General features: G+C 34.3%; 3 protein-coding genes across 7 annotated transcripts; 1 reads left to right on the top strand and 2 right to left on the bottom strand.

The window, feature by feature from the left end:
- The first annotated feature begins 4133 nt into the window (after positions 1-4133).
- LOC108336089 (diacylglycerol O-acyltransferase 2D) lies at positions 4134-11761 on the top strand. 3 transcript variants are annotated; one of them, XR_001832807.2, is made up of 10 exons: positions 4134-4541; positions 4623-4697; positions 4771-4856; positions 5959-6065; positions 6154-6309; positions 7271-7357; positions 9380-9477; positions 10499-10586; positions 10703-10861; positions 11351-11761. XR_001832807.2 is itself a non-coding variant. In XM_052869911.1 (9 exons), exons 1-9 carry the CDS (start codon positions 4360-4362, stop codon positions 11450-11452), a joined length of 963 nt encoding a protein of 320 aa, XP_052725871.1. In that variant the 5' UTR covers positions 4134-4359; the 3' UTR covers positions 11453-11761. The 3 variants fall into 3 exon arrangements, 2 of the variants coding, with proteins under 2 accessions (XP_052725871.1, XP_017427903.1); XM_052869911.1 differs by lacking the exon at positions 10703-10861 and having other exon boundaries at positions 10517-10586; XM_017572414.2 differs by lacking the exon at positions 10703-10861 and having other exon boundaries at positions 4142-4541.
- A 957-nt stretch (positions 11762-12718) lies between these two features.
- On the bottom strand, positions 12719-17399 carry LOC108334586 (protein FAR1-RELATED SEQUENCE 5). The gene is made up of 2 exons (XM_017570449.2): positions 14593-17399; positions 12719-13166 (listed from the first exon to the last, which is right to left on the bottom strand). The coding sequence occupies exons 1-2, from the start codon at positions 16789-16791 to the stop codon at positions 12999-13001; spliced, it is 2367 nt and encodes a 788-aa protein (XP_017425938.1). The 5' UTR covers positions 16792-17399; the 3' UTR covers positions 12719-12998.
- Positions 17400-17656: 257 nt separating this feature from the next.
- Positions 17657-21710, bottom strand: LOC108334744 (protein PIN-LIKES 3). Of its 3 annotated transcripts, none has more exons than XM_052869910.1 (11): positions 21478-21710; positions 20956-21132; positions 20761-20840; positions 20534-20658; positions 19578-19699; positions 19188-19415; positions 18853-18945; positions 18670-18770; positions 18453-18505; positions 18166-18351; positions 17657-17967 (listed from the first exon to the last, which is right to left on the bottom strand). In XM_052869910.1, exons 2-11 carry the CDS (start codon positions 21088-21090, stop codon positions 17843-17845), a joined length of 1248 nt encoding a protein of 415 aa, XP_052725870.1. In that variant the 5' UTR covers positions 21091-21132; positions 21478-21710; the 3' UTR covers positions 17657-17842. The 3 variants fall into 3 exon arrangements, with proteins under 3 accessions (XP_052725870.1, XP_017426168.1, XP_017426169.1); XM_017570679.2 differs by having other exon boundaries at positions 21372-21489; XM_017570680.2 differs by lacking the exon at positions 21478-21710 and adding an exon at positions 21204-21359.

Below are 21710 nucleotides of genomic sequence, written 5' to 3'. Positions count from 1 at the left end.
GGAGGTATTGTCTGTGGATTCGCACAACGAGTAGGGTCGTTGAGCGAGAGAAATGGGGGTCGCTCAGCGAAGGGATTTGTTGAGCGACTGGTCCAGGTTGTGATGTACTCTTTTCTTATTTGTTCTTAATTGGTTTGAGATATGTAATGATTTGATTGTGGATGATGTATGATTGTGTATGAGTTTATATGAGTATCAAAGTAAAGATATATGGTTTCAAATGATGTGGAAGAGAATTCCAAGGACAAATTTCTCAGTGGTGGTTTCAAATGTTGTAAGTATGAATATGGGAAGCTCAATCTTGGAGTTCATCCTAACATTCTAATGGTCACCTATTCTCAAGTAGAGAGGGGTGAGACATGTCGTGAGAATAACAAGAAGTCCTAGTCTAGGGGCTTTACCCTAGCCTAAGGTGAGTGATAACGGACTAACCTTGTGTGGTAGCTTAGGGTGGGCCAGCTGTTTCACCACAACAAGTGCACGAACTACCATAGCTGCATATTCATACTAATCCGGATGGTCAAGTCTAGGAGTGATTTATTTATATAAATTTTATTTGGAGTTGATATGTTATGTGTGAATTTTTTTACAAGAATGATTAATATGTCACTAGTGTGTATTTGTATATCACTATTTGTTTTCTTCTAGCTTACCCTTCTACTTGTGTTTGTGTTATATGTTTGTATTTGTTTCTCTTTTCGCTATGATCATCATGTGGGTGTGAGCAGAGGGAGATAAGGTGTCTTTGGAGTTGGCTCTTGATAGGGACGATGTTGCAGTGTAGTTTTCTTCGGAGCAATGATTATAATTAGTTTTGGTTTAGGATGTTTGTATATAAAGTTTAAAGCTTATGGTTATTTTGGATGACTGTAAATCTTTACTTTATATGTTAGTTAATAATTGTGACACCCGGGCACTGACGAGAGCGGGGAGTGACGCCGGTGCAAGAGGCATGGTGCAGGGGCACAGACAAGGAGCGGCTCCTGGCAGCTTCGGGTGGAAGGGGTACATGGACAAATCGAACATACACCGGAATGAGAGGGATCTGGAGACTGTGTAGGTATGAGACTATACAGTTGAAGGATAACTTAAAGGAATTGATTTGACTACTCATATCACCAAATGCATTTGCTTTTCGATAGCCTGACTCATAAGAACTCCATGGTTAAGCGTGCTTAGCCTGGAGTAATTCTGGGATGGGTAATTGTTTTACCATATCATACATAATCAAGTGAATTTATAATATTATAAAATCATTTTTTAGTTATAATATTATTTTTTATATAATTAAAGTAATATTAAGATAACAAGTAAATATATTAATTAAATTAATTTAAAAAAATTGTAAATTAAAATATAAATAAAAGTTATTTAAATGTGAATGTTATAATCTCCCACTATCTAAAGAAAAGGAAAAGAGGTGTAAAGAATAGTATGACACAAGTCCACAAATTATTAAAATTAATAAATAAGAAAGCAGGTAGAATTTTATTTTTATTATTTATTTCCTTTAATAAATGAATGAAAAAGTGGGGATTTTTTAATTATTTTTTACGTACTTAAATGTGAAATTAAATACATAAAAACATTTATTTCTGTGTATTAAACATAATTAAAACATTTAATATACATTAAAACATGCATTGAATACTAATACTTATGATTTTTTTTATTTATTGATGTGTATTTTAATATTGGTTAGTGTAAGAGTTATAAAATAGTTTAATTACAGCTATAGTTTTAAAAGATGATGTTCATATGTTATTATTAAAAATTTAAATTATAAATAAAAAATTATTAATTGAGCTTTATTTTATAATTTTTTTTTTCAAATTCTTTACCATATTTTCGTTTATACTCTTTTAAGAAATTTTATTTCATTTTCATGTTTATTTAATCATCAATTTTTTACTCTATGTTAAGTCACCTTTGCATTTTGAGTTATATATATAACTCTATAATCCATGCATGTGATTTAAAATAGTTGAAAAATGAATCTCTATTTGTCTATTATATGTTTATATTTTTTAGCTAACTTTTCTTTGTGTAGTTAGAAATATTTATAAAGTTTGAGTATGTAATATTTGTGAAATTTTAGGATTTTTAATCCGTAAGGAAAACTAGTATTATTTTTGTACATGTTCATGCTATGATTGAACAAACTAATATGTTTGAATGTTGATGAATTAGTATGATTGGTCTTTGGTCTTAAGTGAAATAACTTGAATATGTGATATATATCTTATATGTGTGAAATTTGTGTGATTTGAAGTAGTGTTATTGTTGAATAGTCTATGTATCATTTTGGTCAATTTGATGTATTTTGAACTTGAGTGGATGTAATTATTGAACTAATAAATGTTTAATAATAATTAGATGAACTAAATACATGATATGATACATCTGTTAAGTTTTTTTATTTTATACAAACTCATTAGGCAAGCAAGTAGCTAGTTATACAAAAATTAAATTTAGACATTCTAGTGATCTCAAGTGACACTAACATGGAAGAAACTTTTTATTTTTGATATTTTAGGTCTTTTGATAAAGACCCATTTTAGAAATATATATGGTAAACCAAAATTTATGTCTATTTTGACCTGTTTTTTGTTTTTCATATTTTTATGTCAAAATTTGCATCTGTTCATGCTATAACAGACATAAATTTATGTTTATTAAAGTAGTAACATTACTCTTGTAGAAATGTCTTTATTTTGACGTTGAGTTTCTTATTAATAGAATATAACCAACATAATCACGGACTCTTGAAGAATGATGACTATTAATTGTCAATAAGACCTACAATTAAGGAAAAATTGTTAGTTAAATAATTACCGTAACTTAAAAAAAAAACTCACTAAATAAGTTCAAGTCTTTTTAGTTTTACTATTGTGAAAAATTAGTTGGATGTCCAACAAGATTGTCATACTTTCTTCCATTTACATGTCATGTCAGGTTTTTGTGCATCTTCTTTCATCTAAAACAATTATTTGAACATAAGTATTATGGAAAGGTGCTGCAAGACCTTACTTGGGACCATATATTTCTTTATTAACACTATTTCCATCAACTTTTGTTTTTTAAACTGTGATTATTCACATGTTGGGACACATTTAATTAGAGCTGTCAAAACGGGTCATTCGATCCGTCCCGGGTCGCCCCACCACGGGTTGGTCACTTATTGAGCCAATCCAACTCAGCTTATTTATTAGTGAGCCAAAAAAATTCGAACACGGCTCGACCCATCACAGGTTGTGGATAAACGGATTGGCTCACTGGTTCACTTAATTACAATTTTTTTTAAATAAAAAAAATTTACAAACTTTCTATAATTCAAATCTAAACAAATTTCACTTCCAAATTTTACTCCCCCAACATGGGTGTTTAATTAATTTTGGAAATAAAGAATTTAAATAATTTTTTCAAGCAAAAAATTAATAAATATTTTTTTATAGAATTAAAATTAAATTTTAATAAAATAAAATAAAGTAGGTGAGTTAGTGGGACAATCCGGTCCACTACGAGTTCAACCCGCATAAACCGGGTTTAAACGAGTCAGATTGAAATCTGATCCGTATAAAAAATATACAATTTTTTCAAATCTAACCCGACTCGAATCAATGATAACTCAGATTGATCCGCAGATTATGATCCATTTTCACAGTTCTTCCTTCTATACAACAAACTCATTTACGTACAACAGGATATGCATTTATTGTACTCCAAGCTTACTCGAGATATAATTTCCTTCACATAGTTACGAGCACGTGATAAAAAAATGTTATATATCTTATGGTAAACTTTAATTGTTAAGGTGAGTTGTATTTTACCTAAATTCAAAAAGAATTCTAAAATCACTAATTTAAATAAAATCATATAAAAATTATATAATGTAGGTAAAATACCAATATATATCTATACAGCTACTACAAATATTATAGATTAATTTTTTGGTGGACTACAGTATATACTTATTTAAGTATTATAAAAGTTATTTGATAAATATTATAGATTATTTTTTTATCAAAATTACATATTCATAAAAAAACAAAAATCATTAAAAAATATAATCAGGAATAAAAATAAAATGTAGTCATAAGCAATGATGAAGCTGAGGGCCATCATGACTAATTACAGCGCCAGCGTAACTGAACCTTTTGCACGTTTTCTTCGTTACCACCAACTGATTGTTTAACTGAAATCACGTGACGAAGCCAAACTGTCGTTTTATACTTCACACCTCTGCACTTTCAACAATTTCATAAGGCTCCTATCTCATGTTTCCATCACCCATCAGCGTGCTTGTGCACTCTGTTACTCCAAACGACGCCGTTCCCTCACACCCTCGGAGCTCGGACCATGGCGGCCATTGACGACGGAGGCAAGGCGGAGAAATTCATCAGTGGGAGAGAAGAATTCGGCAACTCATCCAACACGTTCAGCGCGATTCTAGCGATGGCGCTGTGGCTGGGAGCCATTCACTTCAACATTGCCCTCATCCTCTTCGCCCTCTTCTTCCTTCCTCTCCCCAAATTACTGTTGTTCGTTTTCTACCTCTCTCCAAATCGCCGTTCTTCATTTGTTTATTCACTATAATTGAGTTTTGGTGTTTCGCGTGCCAGGGTTTTTGGTTTTCTGTTTGTGTTTGCAGTGCTTCCTATCGACGAGAAGAGCAGATTTGGCCGAACATTGTCGAGGTAGTTTTTTGACCCCGTTTCCTTTTCGCTTTTCACAATGCATGGCTCGAATCTATCTATTTGTACATTTCAGGTTCATTTGCAAACACGCTTGCAATTATTTTCCCATCACGCTTCACGTAGAGGATATGAACGCCTTTGATCCGAACCGTGCTTATGGTTTGTTTGCGCTCCTTCTTCCCAGCCTAAGATGAATTTCTCTTGAAATGGGAGATAAATTAGAAAAAATCGAACGAAAGATAAAATTTGTTTCCTATTTTTATTTAGTGGGCGGAGTTGTTTTTAGGTTCTTTGTCTTTGCTTTAAGAAGAAACATAATTCTTGGGAAAGTGGTACTATTAGATGAATGAAGGTTTAAATCTTCATTTCCTTAAATGGCTAATTTGTGAAAAGTTTATTAAATCCAAAGGGGATTAATTAACTGGTGAAATGCTATTTCGATCTGCTCTGTTGTACTTAGCGAATGAATTGCAATCGTGCAATAGGCGCTACAATTTTAGTGTAACTTAAGCTTATCTCTCCTCTTTCCTGTTCCACACGCAGCAGAGAAATGTCTTTTTCTTCTTAAGTTACCAGGCTAAATCTTATTATATTTTGTTATTTGGTTAACGCGGTGCTCCTTGATGTGCCTCTGCTTAAAGTTCTATCTTGTATGGGACTTGTTCTGTGTTGTTAATTGGTAAAACGACAGGATCAGTCAATTCCATGAGATTTCTACTTTGGTACCTTTTCCTAGTCCAAATGGATTTTTTTCCGGCTTATCTGTACAAAATTAGGCTAACCATTGAATTTTTACTATTAATATTTGGTCTTTTGTTGGCTGCATAGACCAGCTTTTCATAAAACTACATATTTTGTTTAAATTAAAACCTCAATTATGATGCTAACTGTCCTTGTTGAAATAACTTCTAGCTTAACCTTGAAATGAACTAGATAAAAACTATGATTAAGCTTTAACCAAGCCTAGTCTCTTGTTGGCCTTAGTTGCTGGAGATCTATATGTGTAATTAGGACAGCTTACAATATACTTTATATTTTGCTGTTGGTTAAGCCTCGGATAATTCCTATAATTGCTTTCTATGAAAGACAAACTCACTGTTTCTTTAATTTTCCAGTTTTCCTGGCTTTTTTGTTCCTATGGTTGAATGGTGCTTAATTTGCCAGCAGAATTTAGCCTAATAAGCATTGGAATTCTGTCTAGTCGTATCTTGAATCTTCTTGTTCGTGGCTCTTATGTAACAACAGTGTGCCCAACATGCAGTTTTTGGTTATGAACCACATTCGGTTTTGCCAATTGGCATTGTGGCACTAGCTGACCACACTGGTTTCATGCCTCTTCCAAAAGTTAGAGTTCTTGCTAGCAGCACGGTAAAGCTTTTACTTGGGATCCTGCAAAGATGTATTACGGTAATTTCGGATTTCATTTCAAGATTTTCTCTTCACGTTTAATGGATAGGTGTTCTACACACCATTTTTGAGACACATATGGACATGGTTGGGTCTTACACCAGCAACAAAGAAAAACTTTATCTCCTTGCTAGCGTCTGGCCATAGTTGCATTTTAACACCTGGTGGAGTGCAAGAGACATTCCTCATGCAACATGGCATTGAGGTGCATTTCTTTTCACTTCTCTTACTCAATGCTTACGGGATTTTTTTTTGGAATAAATTAAAATTTGACTTTCCTCTACATATAGTGTTGAGTAGGATGAGATATTATCAATTGTTATAATTATTACAATTAACATGCTGTAAGAATACAAAGAGTTGTTTTTAATTGTAATTATTTCTGGGGAGGTATAGTTCTATATAGTAATGGTTTACATTTAAGGAATTGAATCAGATTTTAAAGTATTTTCAAGTTATACGATTGCTATGGATGCCCAGTTTAACAATACAGCAGTCGGTGCAGGCAATTTTCCCAACTTTTGTGTCACTGGGACTCAACTAAGAATTGCATGCGTTTCAAATTTCAACAGTATATTACTTTTTGTTCCCTATTATCTGTCGTATATAATTTCTATGTAGTCTTAAGGGAGGAAAGAGAAACGCAATTCGTTTACTTCATTTAGTCTGAGTTTTAAGATCAACAACCCTAAAATTCAGCTCACTATATTGTATTTTCGGCATGCCAATAACACTTGAGCTATCTCTAGATGTGAAATTAAAAGCTTGTTGAGTTGACGAGAAAAGATGATGAGTAATGCCCGAATATCAATACAAAAAATGTGTATATATGTGTATGTGAGAAGTAATAAAATGATATCGATGTAATTTACACCAACTACGATCTCTAACACTTTACAATATATAATTTTAATCAATCATACTGTTGAATATAACTATATATTATGTTGATTGTGTGTTAAATTTTATAAAATATAAAACAAAAATAAGATGATAATAAGAATACTGTCTAATAAGCTTTGGTTCTTGGTTCTTGGTGATTTTGATTTTTTTACTTCGTAAATATAGCATACATAAAATAGGCCTTTTAAGAATGACTTTGCTCTATTCAATATATATCTGTTTCATAGAAATAACTGAGCAGCTTGAACTCTTCTTATTGGTAGATTGTTTTCCTTAAGGCACGAAGAGGATTTGTCCGCATATCAATGGTGAAAGGCCTACCTTTGGTTCCAGTTTTCTGCTTCGGTCAGGTATTTGTTTCTGATGGAATCAAATTTCAGTTTACTGTGCAACAATCATCTGCATCTCTCTCTCTCTCTCTCTCTCTACATTCTTCTGCTCATTCTCTGGTATCCGGAACCATAGTTTCCATTATGATATATCATAGAGCTCCTTTTTTATTCATGAATGCATTCATGATGACTTCCTCTGTGATTCCTTTGACGATTTTCTCGTGGACTCCAATCAAGCTCGATGATAACAATTTCCTCCAATGGCAATAGTAAGTTGAAGCTAAGATTTGAGAGCGCAAGCTTCAGGGTTTGATTGTGAAACTGGAAGTAAATCCAGCATGTTTTGAGTGAAATCACAAGATGTTCTCTCTCTATCATGACTTCTCTCATCTCTAGATGATTCTCTCAGCTTGCATAGTTGGATTCTATCATTCTTTGCAAGTGGAGGAGGAAGTGCACATTCACTTCCATGCTTCCACTCATGCAAAATCACATCAATTCTTTTAGTGGACTGTCAGGTGAAAAGGGCAAATAAATCTGAGTTTCTTCTTTGGATGCAATCCGTTGCTGATATATTAGGGCCTTTTGGAGACCGTCTCTCCTCCCACTCACCTAGATGGTGTTTTGGGTGGACTACCCAATAAATATGACTCATTTGTCACCTCTGTGCTAAGATGTCCTGATCCTGTTTCAATCAGAGATTGAGTCCCTATTGTTGGCTCACAAAGCTCAAATGGCAAAGCACAAGAATCTCTCTCTCACTAAGTCGATCTAGGCAAATGTTGCACTAGTTCCAACTTCAGTTCAACCACCTCAGTTTAAGTAGCACAGGCTCAAAAACATCTGCTAACTATGGTTGCCTACTGGTGACTATCAAAATGCAGCTCAAGATTGTGGTAACAGTTTTGGCGGATCATGTGGAGGACCTTAATCCTCAGTCTCCAGTCCAATGACAAATATGTCACTAGACAGGAACATGAGACCTCAATCTATTATCACCAAGGGCTGGGACCTCTTGTGTCCAACTTTTTCCTTTTGGCTGTTGCCCTGGCTTTCCAAGCTGTTGTTCTTCAACACTTCATCCCAGTCTTGCCATTCCATGCTGAATGCCCCTGTCACAGTTTGAAGCTGTCCTTCACATCAGTAATGTAGAATTGCCGACTAAGTTGCGTATAATTAATTTCTGCATCTCCACAGCTGGCACAGTCTTTACTTACTGGCTTTGAGGTTTATGAATTTCAGATTCATGCACCACCGATCATGTTACATCTGACCCATGCATCCAATTCAAAGCACTCCTCCCTTGTGCAGATCAGTTGAAGTCATCATGGGGAATAGGCAAGGTCTGTCCATCAAATTGGTTGATTTACACTCTTTGGTCCTCAATAGTTTACTCCTTGTTCCTGACGCTAAGAACTTTGTTAGCATTAGCAAATTTGCTCAAGATAGTAATTTCATTGAATTTCTTCTCTTCAACTATTTTCTTAAATCGCAGGACTCGTATACAGTGCAGCTGGCGGGGACTCTGGGACATGATGAACTGTACAGATTGACAATTATTGTCATTCCAAGAGATGGTCCTCCTGCTAGTCCCCGGTGTGAAGAATTCCAACATTTTACCCTCTACCTTTTTTGCAGTATATACTACTGTCTGTATCTCCTACGTTTAGCTCTTGTAATTCCTGATAGACATGTTAGTTCACCCAATTGGCACTGTTAATTTGCGCTTCGTCATAATGACACAAGCAAAAAATTATGCCACTCTGCAATATTCCCAGGCCTAATAAATATGCCAATGGTTTAGAGCTTTTTTGTCCGAGAAAGACCCATTACCATCCCTTTTCCCAATCCAGTATGATATACTCCAAACTTCTTGAACTCTAGTGGCTATTCGTGACATTTGGGGACCTTTAGCTGTAGATTCTTCTTGTGGCAGTAGGCTTTCTCACTACTATAGATATATGTTTTGTCGTGACATTTCTTTGCACATACAGTAGAACTTGAAGATAATTATCCTTTTTGCTATAACTTTTTTTGCAGTCAAATGTCTATAAGTGGTGGAAACCAGGTGGGAAGTTCTTCCTGAAAGTTGCAAGAGCTATCAAATTCACCCCAATATGTTTTTGGGGAATTTTCGGGTGCGTTTTTCTTTGGTGACAACCTGCAAGTTTTTCTTATTACACCTGTTTATACTGGCTATGTTACTAAAGAATCTTCAAAAAGGAATGAATCTAACTAATATTTCATGCTTGAAGTTGAGGCTGTGAAATTGATTAAATTGGGGAGAATGAAACGTTCAATATAATAAATCCTACCGTAAAAAGTGAAATCCTGCCTTCCACATTTAAAATGTTATGGAGGATGGCTAGAAGTGAGAGAAGTTAATTTCGGCCATACAACTTTTCAAGGATGGATGAAATTTTCACTTAAATTTAATCTTAACCATTCATTTTGGCTTTATGATCAAGATTAATTTCTTACATGTTCTCACCTAATATGTTTCCTTTTATGTTTAAATTAACAACAAAAGGAATTGACACGTAATAGTATTAGGCTAATACATGTAGAAACAATAGTAAAAATGATTGTTCGAGTTTAGTTGGGAATAAGCTTAAAATATTAACTAAATGTGATTGGAAAAGGTGGATTCAAAATGATATTATGCAGGATGTATATCTTTCCCCCATCAAATTTTTTAATACAATAAATTGCACAGACCACCCCAAAGTTTCTTGAAATTACCCTAACTTTATCTATTTTTTTCTGTCCTATAATAATTCCTTGTTTCAAAACCATTACATCAACATCTTTTACACATCACGCTATTTCCCCTTCATTGATTGAAAAGTATTACAGTGAGTTCACCTAAATGAAAGGTTAATGTAAAGGTAAAACATGCTGAGGAAATTTGTGTAATTTCAAGATATTTTAGTTAGATATAGTTTATGCAATTTATGTTTTTTTCATAGCTTGCAAGCTTGTGTGGTGAAAATATTCAATCTATGTTGAAGACATTCACGTAGCACTGAGTAATTGATCTGAGTCGTATAGCCATTTGTTGGTACAGAAAGATAGAGTCTAAACTAGCTAGCATGGAAGTTTCTGTTCTTACTATTAGTTTTTATTGTTATAAAGCAGATTTTCTAATATCCTTTTCAGATCTCCATTACCGTTCAGATACCCAATGCATGTGGTGGTGGGAAGACCAATTGAGCTCACCAAAAACCCCAACCCAACCACCGAGGAGGTATGTGCCTATTGGGCAGCGTTTATGTTAAATATAATTTACAAGGATCCAGTAATTTAGATCCCTCCCTAGCTATTAAATTTTCTTGTTAAATTAACAAAGATGGTAGTGAACAGAAGTTGGAGTAGTTAAACAAAACACTTGCGTCTGGTTTGATCGATAAGTCTTATCCTTGGCTAGAGTGTTCGAGTACGATGCAATCTCTCCCCCATATGACAAACTACGATCTTCCTTCTCAGTAGGACCACCCGCATTTTCTGATACAAATATTCTGGGTATATATGTTAAGCACAACCAATATTATTTTCTTGTCAATTAATTACTTATCCTTAAAAGACTTCTATTTTCCTTATTTTATCTAATCGAATGATCAAATTTATTCAATTAACATTAAGGCATAAGGGAATTTACAAAGTGATTAGTTAGTAATCTTGTATTAACTGAACTATTTTTATTTATTTTTTGTATTTTTCAAAACTAAATTTCAAATGTCTGATTTTTATATTTTAATCTATATCTTTAATGAATAAACCAGCTTTATAACTCTAACACCTAAATGTATCCGTTCAGTCCACGAAATACTTGTCTGCATAGTTTCATTATCGAAGACTTAATTATGAATACCGCCAATGCGTAAATATGATTTCCTAAAGTTAGCATCATATGATGAATTGGAATTCTTGTTACTACGATTGATATCTTCAAATATTGAGGTCCAGTTGGCTGAATTTCTAACCTCTTTCATTATTTAATCCTTCTTTTAGGTTGCCAAGATACATAGTAAGTTTGTGGAAGCACTTCAAGATCTCTTTGAAAGGCACAAAGCTCCTGCTGGCTATCCAAACCTTGAATTAAAAATTGTTTGAACTAGGCCTTAATATTGTACCATATTTTCAATGGTTTTTTATTTATTATTTTTTTGGGATGGAGTTGGTAAATGTAAGTTAGGCTATAAATTGCTAGTAATACGAACAACTACCATCTTGGGAATAAAATTGATGAATAAAGGGAAATGAGGGAGTAGCTATCTTTTCAATATTGCATATTAACTGGTTGTAAACCGCATAACTGCCTATTTATAGCTTATAAATAGAAATAGAGCTCAAATTCTGTATGTAGATTGTAACAAACTATTGTATTCTTTGTATATCAATAACATTTTTCGGATTTCTGAATTCCTGCTGTGTTTCTCTGTTCTACAAATTCAATAGAGTTTCTAGTTCATACTTTTACTCAACAATTTATTACTTTTTAGTATAAATTATAGATTTCAGTTCATGGACGCATTTATACCTAGCCTTAATATGGTGAATGGTGTCAAAGTATTTGTTAGTCTGGAACCTCTGTTACAATTAGCAGGATATAATAAGAATAACACTGGCAAAACTACGAAGGGTTGATCAGGGTATGTGTCACAGGAGCAGATTTTTCCTGCAACTTCAAAATTTAAACCCGTAATCCTGAAAATTTTTATATTTCGGAATGTACAGTATATAATATAATTTTATATTTTGAATTATACATTTTAGAATATAAAATAAAAAATATAAATTGTATAATTTGAAATAAATTTACATTTAAGAATATATAATTCAAAATATAATTTTTATATTCTGAAATAAAAAAATAAAAAGTATATTGAAGATTATTCAGAATGCAAAATTTATATTAGATATTGTATAATTTGAAATATAAAAATTTATGGAATTGCAAACTGAAAGGAAGAAGTTGTCGTCATGCGACTAGCTGGAATTGTATAAACCAGGTTCAGTCCGGTCTCTTAATGTAGTACTAATTTAAAATATAGAAAATACTTAATACGACTTAATAAATACTTAAACATTTTAGATTAAATTAAAAGAAATTAAAACACTCAAACCAGGTTTTCTTCTCCAGTTTGAATATTAAATTTTGTAAACAACGGAAACAAGTAGTTCAACAAAAAAATAAAGAGAACCAAGTGAAATAATAGCACTAAATAAGAGTAATTGCATACTCTATATTGGTAGAGAATAAAAAGGTTAAGCAAGAAAGATTAAGGTGAATGATTGAATGAATGCTGAACTAAAATTAACAAATATAAAGAAGATAGATTAAAATGTATAGTAGAAAACGTAAGCATAAAATTAGACTATGTAAATTTTGGGTTTCATTCTGATTTGGACTGTAATGAATTGGTTACTTGGTATGAATTACTCTTGGTTCTCTTATGATGATGGGATAGGTGTGATCTTTCACACAGTTTTGATGATTTTGCACTCAAGTTTGAAACCCTCAGTAAAACTGGTTAGAAATTTGCCTTAGGAATCTTTCTCAACTTCACTAAAGCATGTACCCAACTAGATGCTTTACAAGAGGGTGAACCTACAATTACATGAAAGAAATACATTAATCAATTCCATTATTGACAAATCACTCTTTCATTCCCAACTTAACATTTTGGACTTTAACTGATAATTGTAGCTTCTGCTCTTCAATGTCTTTTAAAATTGACAGCAAGTTGGACCTGTAAACTTCACATTTCCTTCGAGCTCGGTCTAGTTGCCGTGTCAACTTCTCAATTGTTCTATCCTGGTCATCCTACAACAAATTATATTGTTCGTTAGAAACATTAGAGGATAAGTTGGGAGAGGGGTGGAGGTTAGAAAACAACAAAAAGTGTTTGTTTTAGAAGATCTAAATAAATACATGTGTAATCCCTCTGAAAATATCATACAGCAAATTAATAAGATTATCTATGATAAGGGACCAAGATTTTCTTGACAAATTTTAATCTTTCAGAACTATTATCACTAATATAGACCGTCAAAGTATCTATTACAACTCTTCCAGTAACAGGAATGGTGTCCCTAGGTCTCGAGACATTTAACCCTCTCACTAACCAAGCTCTTTAATTTCCTTAAACCAGATATGCCAAACCCTCTCAGAAAGTTTGATTTTGATTTTACTCTTAAAAGTTAATCATAAAATTGACATTGTTTGTTTGATTTGGATTCAAGGTGTCTTCTCCTGATAGAATCAGAATTAACAAAGGGTTCACTTAATTGCAAAAGAGAGTAATTTTCACTGGCAAAACTGAGTTTGAATGAGGATATCATAATTCTCATCAGATAATGATATCTCTCTACTCTTCGTAATTTTTTTGTCTCCTCTTCATTGTTGATTGTACTATTCAAATCACATCCAATGGTATCAGAAATCTTTGTCCTACATCAACTAGGTTTCAACTAACTGTAGCATGTCAGTTTCATACGGGTACGTATGATATTTTTTGTACTACAATTACAAGATTATATATACCAAAGGTCTATATTGATAGTTATTCTGGATGCAATTGAACATTCAATTGGCTGAAAAGCTTTAGCAACTATAACTAGCAGAAAGAGGCTCCAGGCAGCCTATGTGCAAACAATGAAATTCCAGAACAAGACCAGAGACTATTGTTTAAAAAAAGAAATCTAAATTGATGCGGAAGAATTAACTGAATGCACTGGAGCAGGGCCTTTTCAAGTCCTCACCGATTTACTTTATGAGAGTTTTGAGGGAGAAGTTCTCCAAAATTTGAAGGGAGAAAGTTAACAGTTGAACTGTTAATCTTTTTCAAAAAAAATCACAACGAAGAATGTTATCCATAGAAATTTTGGAACAGCATCATTATGATTAGTAGAATGGAAACTTCAAAAATATCTAATCTTTTAAATGGGAAAAATATTTCATACCAATTGGGAGAGTTTTTGATATTGCACCATATTATCATACCAGTTTAACTGGCTCATAAACAACCTTTGAGAATACTACTTAATGAAGAGGACAAGTGGGACTTATTTTCCTTTGAAATAAAAGGTTAGAAGAATTACTGTCTTCTCTTATAAACCACTTTCCTTTAAACTTGAAAAGAGCATAATAATACAACATATGAGAAAATCTATGAACAACAAAAGTACAGAATACAGAAATGTTCCAGCAGAAAAATATGCTATATCATAAATTACCAAAAACAACAGACCTTATATGAAGATTGTTGCGAGCAAAATGGAGGATCACTGCTTCTTATAGTTGTTTCATTGTTCTGACGAAGGTATTCTTCACAAGTTCCGTTTACAATAACCTGTCTTCCATCATTTTTTGTTGCAGATGCCACCTTACTCGCAGCTTCCCGAAGAGCACTTATTGCTACATCATAAACTTCCGAAGAGGTTACTCCCTCTTCAACATATTTAAGGGCCTGTTGACGAAGATTTCTGAATCGGAAGGTTAGAGATTCGTGAGAACCATTTGACAAATTAGTAGTATGTTCATCCAATATGACACCACTTTTAGCAATCCTGGTCCATCTTTTTAAAATATAATGAGATGGTAAAGTAAGAAGGTTTGTCACCCTAAAAACAGTCAATATATGTCTACAAACTAGACCACAAAACTCAAACATCTGGCAGCTACAAGTAGCTTTCATCTCAAACGAATTAAAGTTGACAAAGTAGGCTCGGTGCATTTCCCCATATTTGGCAACTCTGTACACGGTAATAATTTCTTCTTCGTCTACTTTGTTTGCCAAGAATGTTAATGTCTCAACCAATTCTTCTTGAAATTTGATAAACAACCTCCTTGTGTAAACTCCCGCTGCCTGTTTCTCCATAGGTGATGGAGTCTTCAGAATTGGAGTAGTGTTAATAGTATCATAGTCAGCTTTGACTTCTTTTTCAAAACGGCTCTCTAAAGCCTTCTCATACTGCTTGACAAAAAGCTGAAGCGTTGTTGATGCATTGATATATCCATCAAAATAAGAGTTTATGCTATCACTTCGCTGTGTTATTGACATTTCTGCAAAAAATGTATCCCTCAAATACACCGGTACCCACTGCCGCCTATCACTGTAAATTGCTTGAAGCCATTCATGTTTCGTGAGATCATACCTATCAATTAGACAGGACCAACAAGACTCAAACTCCTCAATTGACTCGGTCAGGTTAATGCATTTATGCAGGTCAACTTCAAAATTATGATGTTCAGAAAGCATATGAGACAACTTCTCTTGGCACTCCTTAAAAATGTGCCACTTACAAAATCGGTGACGGGTACTGGGAAATACATGGTTGATGGCTGCACATATCACCCTATCATGATCAGTAGTAATTGAAACTGGAGGTCTATCTGACATTGCTTCAAGCCAGGTTTTGAAAAGCCAGACAAAAGATGCCTCGGATTCATTTATCAGGAGAGCACAACCAAATAATACAGGCTGTCCATGATGATTTATACCAGTGAAAGGTGCAAAAGGTAATCTATAGCGGTTAGACCTATATGTTGTATCAAAGGTGACAGTGTCTCCGAAGTAAGTATAATTAGTCCTAGCATTGGGATCAACCCAGAGGATATTACTCATGCAGTGATCTTCGTCACCTTGTACATCAAAGAAAAATGAAGGATTCTCTGCTTGTTTGCTCTTCAAGTAGTCCAAAAGGATTTGAGTGTCACCTCCAAGGGTCCTTTGCCTACTGCTTCTCATATAATTCCTACAGTCACGCTCAGTGAAACCAATATTGCTAATTCCACCGTATTCTTTTATTAGAGCAGACATTATTCCACTAGGTCCTATTCCAGCACTCTGCAAAGTATCAATCAACGACTTAGCTGGACCCGAAACATGACGATGAGAACGAAGGCAATGCACCTTGTCCGGCGGAACCAAGTCATGATTATGTTCTTTGACAAATGAAGAAACAACCCATCTGCCAGAATCTTGAATTTTCACAACCAACATGGCCTTGCAACCAACGCGGGTTTCGGCACGTGGCCGCTTGACTCTTCCATCGATCAAATGCTTCTCCTTCTCCACACGAAAACCTTCCTTGGCACACACAAAGGACCTCTGAATTATAGAACCGTCACGCCTGGAGCGCCGAGACATGCTCACCCGCGTGCTAAAGCCAACACGGCGAGCGTAGGAATTGTAGAAGGCCTTTGCAGCCTCTTCCGATTCAAAGTCCATACCTTGACAAGGTTCGAGATTAGTGTCCCCTCCAAAAATGTGAGGGCCCACACCAGCAGCAAGAACAGAATTAGCAGCAGCTGGACTATAATCAATATTAACAAGGTCCTCACCGTCCTCAACAGGGTGCTCCATGTCAATGGTAGCATCATACCCCAAACCAATCATATCAAATTCAATAACCTCGTTGCTCAGACTCAAAGGCTCAAACTCCATTTTACAGAAAACCCAGTAATCAAAATAGCATTAACCTCTCAACAAGACACTATCTTTGTCGAAAATTAGAGAGTAGTGGTGCATAATAGAAAAGGGGTTAAAGGGTTCAAATAATTAAACACAACTGAAGCCATTAAGAAAACATACCAATCCTTCATCATCACCGTCATCGTTTATGTGCATGGATAACACAATTTGACCTCTACGAAACCATCACAATGGAGATGCATGCATAATCGGAATAGAGGAAAGAAGAATGGGAGAATGAATCAACATGAAGATGGCGGAGACGAATTATTCAGGGGAGAATAACGATTTAGAAGTAAAAATTGGATAAGGAAAAGGGACAAATGCGGATCTTGGAAGGAGAGGGAGCAGGAGTAGAATGAAAGTGAAAAAAGAGAAGCAGAATCGATCGTGCTGGATTGTTTACAAGTAATGGGTGGAACCAAAGTTGGGTTTTGGGTGAGGTAAGTGAGAAACGACAATGAGAAACAGCAATTACTGTGTTCAGCGTTACATTTCAAAAAGTGGAGAGAGAAATTTGAACAAGAAGAAGAAAGAAACATGTTTTGTATAAAGGCAAACCGTACCATAACTTGGTTATGCTTTCTCAAAGCACGTCAAATTTTGCATCTAAGAACGAGACATTGATTTTTTATTGGCAAAATAAATATCATAGGTAATTAAAAAAAATACATAAATAAAAATAACGATGACTATAGTAATAAATATAATATAGTAATCTCAATATATTTAATTTGACGTGCTATAATGAGACAAATTTATACAATTTCTTTATTTCAACTCCTCTAATCATCATGGTAAAGTTATGAAGCATCTTCTCTTGTAAAAGAAATTGTAATTTATCCGAAGGGTCAATCATTTATACCATCTACCAAGCAAACACGTATATTTGATAAATTTTGCAATATGTTACAGATTTCATCATTTTGAGGAAGCTTGTACAAAATTACATTCAGCATAGGTACTTCCACTAACCATGGCTGAAAAGAGAGAACTTATTAATGTCAAGAAAATAATAATAAAATTAAGCCACAAGCCACATGAAGTAGGTTGACCATAAAGTGACTGCAACTGACGCCAAAGCATATGTCCATAGCATGATAACTGAACATTCACCTTCACCTGCTCCAAACAGCTGGGCAATGGTTCCTGAACATAGGTATATATGTCAAATGTAAAGTTCCTTATCTACTGTTACTACTGTAAAATTGCAAAGGTAAAAGAAGTAGATACAAACGATATCATATATAAGAATGCCATGAAACCTTATAATTGTTTATGTAGTGTGTGTTTTGCATGATCCATGAGAGACAATTATGAAGTACATGTTTGATGATATTATTATACCTATAGCCATTGCTGGAGGAAGTGCATATTCAAGGAGAAGAACAAACTGATACAAGGGATCCGGTTGCACCAAACCCAATTGAGTTGCTCCTTTAATAACTAGAATACCCAAAATTGGAAGCATGATATATCGAACTACTAATATTCCAATGATTGTACTGAATGAAGTATCTGCTCCCTTCAAGCCTGTTCCAATGTTCATCCAAGAAATTAAGAAATTATTCAAAATCTGCCATTGCCAAAGAGGAGTAGAAACAAAACGGTATGGCTATGCCAGAAACTATTGCCTTTAAGGAGGTTTGCTCCCATTATAAGAGTTATAACTGGGATTGTAGCTTCACTGCATGTAATAACACAGTGTGAGGTTCAAAGCGAATTCAGTGATCACCAAGAAAAGTAAGAAATTGGTCGTGTGTTAGAGTTTTCCAAAGTACAAACTTTTATTCATTGGTTTCTTGGGATTTTTAATCTGAAAATCTTAGAAGTTTTGGGTTGCAGACATACCCCAACATGGTAACAGAGTCTTCAATCACATGAAGTGGCGCGTCGCTGCCAATCATGAGTTTACGTATCAGGGGAACCACCCCAACAATAAACCCAACAATCTGCATTACCAAAAACAATCTTCAGTATTTCACTAACGTAAGTTCAGTTCAATGATGTCCAAGGGAAAAACATGTATCCTACCGATCCAAGAGTTGTTGGTGAAAATACGGCTTTGAAATTGGAGTTGCCAAAAAACTTTCCTGATAGGTCTTTGATTTTAGCTGAGATTGATACCTGCAATGAAACATCCAAAACTTGTTTGAATTGTGTTTCTAGTCATTCAGATATTTTGAAGAAACAAAAAATGTTTGACCCTTATAGGGAGCTTTACTACTCCTGCATAAGATAGAAACTCAACAATTTTAGAATACTTTCAAATGAGGTCATGTTAGTAATATGATGAATACTTTCAGATAAATTTTGGATAATTAACAGAAAGATGCAAGGTGATACTTATGAGGGTTATTGGTAGCAACCTTCACTTTCTCCTCGGATTGATTTGAAGAAAGCAATAGGGTGTATGCATCATTATCACCACCCATGTTATCAGGATTTTTTGGGTCTTCTTCCTCAGAGAGGAAATCTAGTATCTCTCCTGAAGCCTCCTGTGTGAATGAGCTAGTTCTATGTTCTTCTTTAGGAACTATACTTGCTGAAATTCTCATTATGTTGTAGACATAAATCCATATGTAAACAGCTCCAACCTACAGTTTCATAATATGAACACCATTTCAGAAATCGAAAGGGAAACAACTATAGCCAAATAAATTTTACCATTTTTCCCAGTTTTGGTTGGAGAACTTCATATTTATATGTACCATTGTAATTTAAGATTTAACATGAAAGAATCTGATGAAGTTACAAACCGCCATAGAAAGCGAAGCATAAGCCATTCCATATTCATAGCATACATTGGAGTCTCCGAAAGGACTACCTTTGTCTTTACATATATCCGGGATAATGATTACAGGCAAGTTTCCTAAATTTCCTGTTCATGTTCATGTAAGTCTGAAAATAAGCTCAACAACATGATGTATCCGGCAAAAACCTATGCTACAGCTTTAGCTTTAGCAAAAATATGAAGCATTTCAAACATAATGGAAAACAACAACCGGGCAACAAACAGTTAGAAGGTTTTGTGGAACTTTCATGGATACAAGTTCATTTCTTTTTGAAACAGAAATATTTGGACTCCCAAATTATAGCAATAAGTTACTTTGTTTGCAACATTAGTAGATGTGCATGTGCGCACCATTTATGATAATAGTTCAATGAAGCAACATTTTTATATTAAGGAAATTAGGATTCGAATGCTGAGTTATAAACACTTAAACTGTCCAAATTCCTAATGAGCACTCAATTTTCTTTCTTCTATGTCACATCACGTCATATGAATAATTTATTTCACCTCTCTTTATAGTTATTGGTGTGCATGGATTTTTTTCCTAAAGGTGTGTTGATTTGTAAGCATCTAATTGAAACTCTCAATTTCTCAGTATCTCGTTATATCAACTACATACTTTTGTTTTGGTATACACATGAAGAGGTGTTTCAGTTTCTGGTATAGACATCAAGATGTGTTTCAGACCCTTAATCACATTTTAATTTTCAGAAATTAAGATTAGAGTGTTGATTTATTAACTTCCAAACAATCAAATACTGTCTTGACGAGAAATTATGATGTGATCTTTAATTATTTATTAACTTTTTCTTGTAAATTAAAAAAATGAGTACATGCTATATAAACCATTCAGTTATCAAATTCAGTGGACTTCAACAGTGAAAGCAGCACATAGATTTACATGTTTGGGAGAAACTCTACCTGCAGAACAGACACCAATGATTAGTCCTTCCAAGTGTTTGGGAGGCCTTGTTAATTTTACAAGGATCCATCCTAAGGCTGAGCCTATTATAAACGTGATGAGGATATTGACGGGCATGAACCACCTAAACAACAACATAAGATGTTACTGACGAGTGTTTCGAGAAAGAATTACCAGAAAGATACAACATCAATAAAGCAAAACCTCGATCAAATCAAATACTCACAGTAAAACAGCATTCTCAGAAGTAATAGTGTCAGCCAAATTGCCACCCACCAGAGCAGGATAAAGCACGTAATGAACAAGCTATCATCATGGATGAAACACTGTTGTCAGCAACATATATAATAATATAGTATGATATTCAAATGGAGTTAAGAAAAAAGAAGAAAGAAACTTCATTAAGAATTCATGGAGTTACATTGTTCACTTGTATCCTTGCATCTTTTCCCAATAAATTTATGTTTTCCAGTGCAAGAACTAAGCCAACAGCAGTGATTAGCAGTATTTTGATCACAGGCATGGATGCCACCCACAGAAGCTCCACAAGTCCCATTTTCACGATTCTTCCAACAAAAATATGTGCTGATTACAAATCCTACACAGAAACAAAGACTTAAGCAAACAACAATAAAATAGTAAACCACACAGATCTTGGAGAACACAAACTTTAGATCCAAGCTAGTACTATAAGAAGGTCCCAACAGATGTAAAGAGCATGAAAACTGTAGATTGCAGTGATTATGAGTATGTATCACAGACAAAAGAAACATAACTATAATACAGAAGATATAAACCCAAAACAAGAGTAAAATTAACAAAAATCTACTAACAGACCAATGAGCATAATCCAGTTATATGAACAAGATGCTACTTCGTTCTATCGGAATTAGTACGAAAACGAACAGGTAGAAAAGCGCTGAAGTGGACAAAAAACTATGACCTGGCATTGATGCCCCAGATGACAACATGAACACGGATTCCACATGATTGGAACAGGGACCAATCATGTAATAAAAAAATGAAAGACAAACTTGAGAGCGAATGTAATAATGCAGACTGTCAAAACCAGCTTCCTTAACCTGCGAAAAGATCTTCAAACCATGATCATGTAAGTGAAACAAAGGTAACAGTTTGTCACTGAGGATGGTGAATTGTAGGAGAAAGTTCAAACCC

The sequence above is a fragment of the Vigna angularis genome, chromosome 10, assembly GCF_016808095.1.
Source record: "Vigna angularis cultivar LongXiaoDou No.4 chromosome 10, ASM1680809v1, whole genome shotgun sequence".
In the NCBI taxonomy this organism is placed as follows: domain Eukaryota; kingdom Viridiplantae; phylum Streptophyta; class Magnoliopsida; order Fabales; family Fabaceae; genus Vigna; species Vigna angularis.
This window is presented reverse-complemented; position numbering and strand designations above follow the sequence as displayed.